Below are 5731 nucleotides of genomic sequence, written 5' to 3'. Positions count from 1 at the left end.
ACCGAGGGAAGCTTAAGAAAATTGTAACCTGAGCTAAATTTTATTGTTCTCGCAAGTACCTTCCTTAAAATATTAAAAACTGTTATAACAGTGTACAGATTGAGACGTCAGATAAAAGGAGTGAAGCATGGTGTACGTGAGTGTAATGGTTACGTTAAAATCTAATTCGATATTGATTTGGTAAGTGATCTCATTATGAAAATCTTTCAATCTATAATATAAAAATAAGTCGAGTTTTCCTTCCTGACGCTATAACTCCAGAACGCACAAACAGATTTCCACAGTTTTGCATTTGTTGAAAAGGTCTCGGGCTCCGTGAGGTTTATAGCCAAGAAAATTCAGGAAAATTTCAATAGAAAAGCGAGAAAATAGGGATATCATTTTTTTAATACAGCGCCATCTCTGATACATAGCATGTACTACAAACCAATATTTTAAGAAGATGGCGACGGTGCGTGACACATTGTTTGACAGCTACTTATTGTTTTCTTCTCAGTTAATTTCATGTGACAAACCGGTGTGAAATTGTGAAAAAAAAGTAAAAAAAATAAGTTATTCGTTTCTTAACATTTTAATTGGAAACCATCAAAACAATCACGTGTATTGTGTACATTTTTATTCAATTTCAACAGCAGGTATTTGTCTTTAAGGTGGTAAGTTGAACTGTGTAAATTACGTGGATCGTGCATTTGAGGTTAAATTCACCACTCTGCCCATAGTTAAAAATGCCTAGAGGACGACGTGCGAACATCGGTCGCCGCACAAGACATGCAAGTCAGCAACAAGTGTATTCACAGAACTTAAGCGAAGAAAGACAAAATATAATAAGAGAAAATGCCCGATTGAGACAACGCGTGAGCACACGAAGATCATTGGCATCATACAATCGCTTGGCATTCCAATATGATCCCACTGCGAACTACAGTGATGATGAAAATTTAAATATTGGACCAATGACGACTGTATGCCGATATTGCAATGCGTTAAAGTTCAAAAGAGAAACGGCTGGATTGTGCTGCGCAAGTGGAAAAGTCAAACTGGATCCATTACTTACACCACCACAGCCACTGAAACCATTGTTCGATGGAAGTGATCCCGATTCCAGCCATTTTCTTCAACACATCCTTGAATACAATAACTGCTTTCGCATGACTTCCTTTGGAGCTAATATCATTCGAGAAGGCGGCTTCATGCCGACTTGCAAGGTAAAAGATACAACACACACGATCAAAAGTTACACCATATTCTTTAACAAATTCTTTAACAAATGATTGTTTGCAATTACAGATACAAGGACAAATATATCATTTGCATGGTTCAATGGTGCCAACACCAGATGAACCGCATCAATTTCTGCAAATATATTTCATTTCGTCGATGGTGGATCAGCTGAATGTGCGGTGTAATATTCAGGGAACACAACAGTTAAAGAGACGGATTATTGAACAGTTGCAAGCATTTTTTCACGCTAATAACGCTGTGGTTAATATGTTCAAAACAGCATTGGAACGAATGCCATCGGATACGCACAAATTTGTCATAAGAGCGGATTGTACCCCAACAGGTGAACATGTGCGAAGATTCAATGCACCCACCGTTAATGATGTTGCTGCAATTATTGTTGGCGATCCAACTAAATCGCGAGACATTGTCGTTCAGCGAAGAAGCAATATCATGCATCGTGTAAACGAGACACATCGTTTGTACGATGCGTTACAATATCCAATCATTTATTGGCAAGGGCAAGACGGATACGACATCACGTTGAAGATGGTCGATCCAATTACAAGTAAAATATTCACACACTAATTATTGCTATTATTGGTTTCCATTAACAATTCATTTAATTTTGCATTTTCAGGCGTATCAACGAATAAAAATCTAAGCGCAATGAATTACTATGCGTATCGTATGATGATTCGTACACATGAGGAGAATGTCATTCTGAAGTGCCGTCGGCTATTCCAGCAATTCGCTGTCGACATGTATGTCAAAGTCGAGACAGAACGTTTAGCGTTCATCCGATTCAATCAGGCAAAGCTACGATCTGAGGACTATATACACTTGCGTGATGCTATTCATTCAGATGGTGATGTTCAGAGTATTGGACGTCTGACGATTCTCCCATCATCTTATATCGGAAGCCCACGCCACATGCACGAATACGCTCAAGACGCTATGACGTACGTGCGAAATTATGGAACTCCCGATTTATTTATTACGTTCACTTGCAATCCGAAGTGGACGGAAATTGAACGTGAGTTGGAACCGGGCCAAAAACCGCAAGATCGCCATGACATAATCGCCAGAGTATTTCAGCAAAAACTCAAGGTCATGATGGATGTGCTTACTAAGTATCGAGTTTTTGGTGACACACGTTGTTATATGTACTCGGTGGAATGGCAGAAGCGTGGACTACCGCATGCTCATATCCTAACTTGGTTGCTGAACAAATTACATTCAAATGAAGTGGATGACATCATATCAGCTGAAATTCCTGATCCAGTCACTGATCCCCATCTACACGACATTGTGACGACACAGATGGTGCATGGACCGTGCGGTGCATTAAATCCATTATCGCCTTGCATGACTGATGGAAAGTGCACAAAACGATATCCGCGACCGTTAGTTGCTGAAACAGTTACAGGGAACGACGGATATCCAGTATATCGTCGGCGTTCAAAAGAAGATAATGGTCGAACTATCAAAGTTAAAGTTCAAAATCAAGAGATTGAGATCGGAAATGAATTCATTGTACCATATTGCCCGCTACTATCACGAATTTTTGAAACACATGTAAACGTTGAGAGTTGTCATTCGGCCAAATCAATCAAATATTTGTGCCAGTACGTCACAAAAGGCAGCGACATGGCTGTGTTTGGTATTGCGTCGGAAAATGCGAATGACGAAATCAGCAACTTCCAAATGGGCAGATACGTCAGTACTAATGAAGCACTGTGGCGATTATTTTCATTTCTAATTCATGAAAGATATCCCACAGTTGTACATTTAGCAGTGCATTTGGAAAATGGCCAAAGAGTTTACTTCACTGAAGCTAATGCAGCACAACGAGCTGAGAGACCACCATCGACAACATTGACTAGCTTCTTTGCAATGTGTGAAGCAGATCCATTCGCAGCGACGCTGATGTACGTTGAAATGCCTAAGTATTACACTTGGAATCAATCAACAAAGAAATTCCAACGTCGCAAACAAGGAACCCCAGTTCCAGATTGGCCACAGGTGTTTTCCACTGATGCACTAGGTCGCATGTATACTGTTCATCCTAGAAATGATGAATGTTTTTATTTGCGACTGCTGTTGGTAAATGTACGTGGACCAAAATCATTTGCGCATTTGAAAACTGTGAATGGCCACCAATGCCAAACATATCGAGAAGCATGTCAACTATTGGGTTTGCTAGAGAACGATTCTCATTGGGATTTAACACTTGCGGATTCAGTTGTTTCATCAAATGCGTACCAAATACGAACGCTGTTCGCAATTATCATCACCACATGTTCTCCTTCACAACCAATTCAGTTATGGAACAAATACAAAGACGACATATGTGAAGATATCTTGCATCGCTTGCGCATTCAAACGAATAATCCTGACATGCAAATAACCGATGAAATCTACAATGAAGGATTGATTCTGATTGAGGATCAATGCTTGACTATTGCAAACAAGCTACTGATTGAAGTAGGAATGATTGCACCAAATCGATCAATACACGATGCATTCAACCAAGAATTAAATCGAGAGCTGCAATACAATGTTGATACATTGCAGGAATTCGTTCAAAATAATGTGCCGTTGCTGAATGAACAGCAAAAACCAGTATACGAAACATTAATGCAAGCGGTGGACAATAATACTGGTGGTCTATTCTTCCTGGACGCATCTGGAGGAACAGGGAAAACATTTGTCATTTCATTGATTTTGGCCACTATTCGATCAACAGGTGACATAGCTTTGGCGTTAGCATCATCTGGAATTGCGGCGACTCTTCTAGATGGCGGTCGTACTGCACATTCTGCGCTTAAGTTGCCACTCAATTTAAACACAATTGAGACTCCAACATGCAATATTTCCCGATCCAGTGCAATGGGAAAATTGTTGACGCAATGCAAGCTCATTGTTTGGGATGAGTGCACAATGGCACATAAGAAATCACTTGAAGCACTCAACTTCACACTGAAGGATCTTCGGCGAAATAACAACATTTTTGGCGGCTTGATGATATTGTTGGCAGGCGATTTCAGGCAGACGTTGCCAGTAATTCCCCGTGGAACGCCTGCAGATGAATTGAATGCTTGCCTGAAGGCATCACCTTTATGGAATAACGTAAAAACATTATCGCTAACCACTAATATGAGAGTTCAACTTCAAAATGATCAAAGTGCTGCACAATTTTCAAAACAATTGTTAGCTGTTGGAAATGGAAAAGTCCCAGTTGATGCGACATCTGGATTAATTACTCTTACCAACGACTTTTGCCGATTTGTAGACTCTCAACTAGCTCTTATTGAAAATGTTTTTCCAAACATTAGTGAGAATTATCAGAATTATGCTTGGTTAAGTCAACGAGCAATTCTTGCCGCAAAGAATAATGATGTACACGCACTGAATTTCACCATTCAATCAAAAATCGATGGCGATTTGGTGACATACAAATCCGTTGATTCCATAACAAATCCCGATGATGTAGTACATTATCCAACGGAGTTTTTGAACTCTCTGGAGTTACCAGGATTTCCACCACATAACTTGCAACTCAAAGTTGGTACAGTTATTATGATATTGCGTAATTTGAATCCACCGCGACTTTGCAACGGTACTCGACTTGCGGTAAAAAGACTTATGCCGAATTTGATTGAGGCAACCATTATTAACGGAAAGTACGCAGGTGAAAATGTATGTATTCCTCGAATACCAATGATTCCGACTGATCTTCCGTTTGACTTCAAACGATTGCAATTTCCAGTTCGCCTTGCGTTCGCAATGACAATTAACAAGTCGCAAGGCCAATCGCTTAGTGTTTGCGGGATAAATTTAGAAAATCATTGTTTTTCACATGGGCAGTTATACGTTGCGTGTTCACGAGTTGGGAAACCATCCGCTTTGTTTGTATTAACGTCAGACCAAAAAACAAAAAATGTGGTTTACCAAAGAGCACTTCAATGAAACGGTTAATTTGCGGACACGTATAACGCTTCGATTCAGTATTTACTTTGGATTCACTTTCATTTACTTAGAGAAGTTCAACTAAATAACACTTAATTTTTTTAATCGAAATGAATTCATTACTGTTGTGAAATGAAATAAAATTTTTCATTTCAAATATAAAACAAAAAAAAAATTTTTTTCTTCATCTTTTAATCACCAAACGAAACGTTACATAAAACGAAGCCATCTGGTGGCGAAACGGAGTTCGCCGGGTTTGCTAGTTATATATAAAAACTTATCATAAAAAAAATATTTTTGTTTTTACTCATTTGTTCTAAGTTTTTGCTAAAACTATAGTAAAAACGGAAAGAAAAACAAATAAGGTTAACAAGGATCTGTGGGATAAAAACTATAATCAAAACTTTTTTGTCTTCCTGTCTATTCTGCTACGATATCTTACTTAAATCAGAAAGTTAATAACCGTTTGTTTTGCATCACTTTTGTTCCGCATCACAGGTAGCCGAAGTTTTTATCAAAATTTTACATCAGAATATAA

General features: G+C 38.8%; 1 protein-coding gene across 2 annotated transcripts; it reads left to right on the top strand.

The window, feature by feature from the left end:
• The first annotated feature begins 245 nt into the window (after positions 1-245).
• Positions 246-5461, top strand: LOC133319222 (uncharacterized). 2 transcript variants are annotated; one of them, XM_061522839.1, is made up of 4 exons: positions 246-635; positions 720-1205; positions 1288-1789; positions 1862-5461. In XM_061522839.1, exons 2-4 carry the CDS (start codon positions 726-728, stop codon positions 5191-5193), a joined length of 4314 nt encoding a protein of 1437 aa, XP_061378823.1. In that variant the 5' UTR covers positions 246-635; positions 720-725; the 3' UTR covers positions 5194-5461. The 2 variants fall into 2 exon arrangements, with proteins under 2 accessions (XP_061378823.1, XP_061378824.1); XM_061522840.1 differs by having other exon boundaries at positions 246-653.
• The last annotated feature ends 270 nt before the right edge of the window (positions 5462-5731 follow it).

This window comes from Danaus plexippus, chromosome 15, assembly GCF_018135715.1.
Source record: "Danaus plexippus chromosome 15, MEX_DaPlex, whole genome shotgun sequence".
NCBI classification, from domain to species: Eukaryota; Metazoa; Arthropoda; class Insecta; order Lepidoptera; family Nymphalidae; genus Danaus; species Danaus plexippus.
Note: the sequence above shows the minus strand (reverse complement) of the source record. Positions and strands in the feature narration are given on the sequence as shown.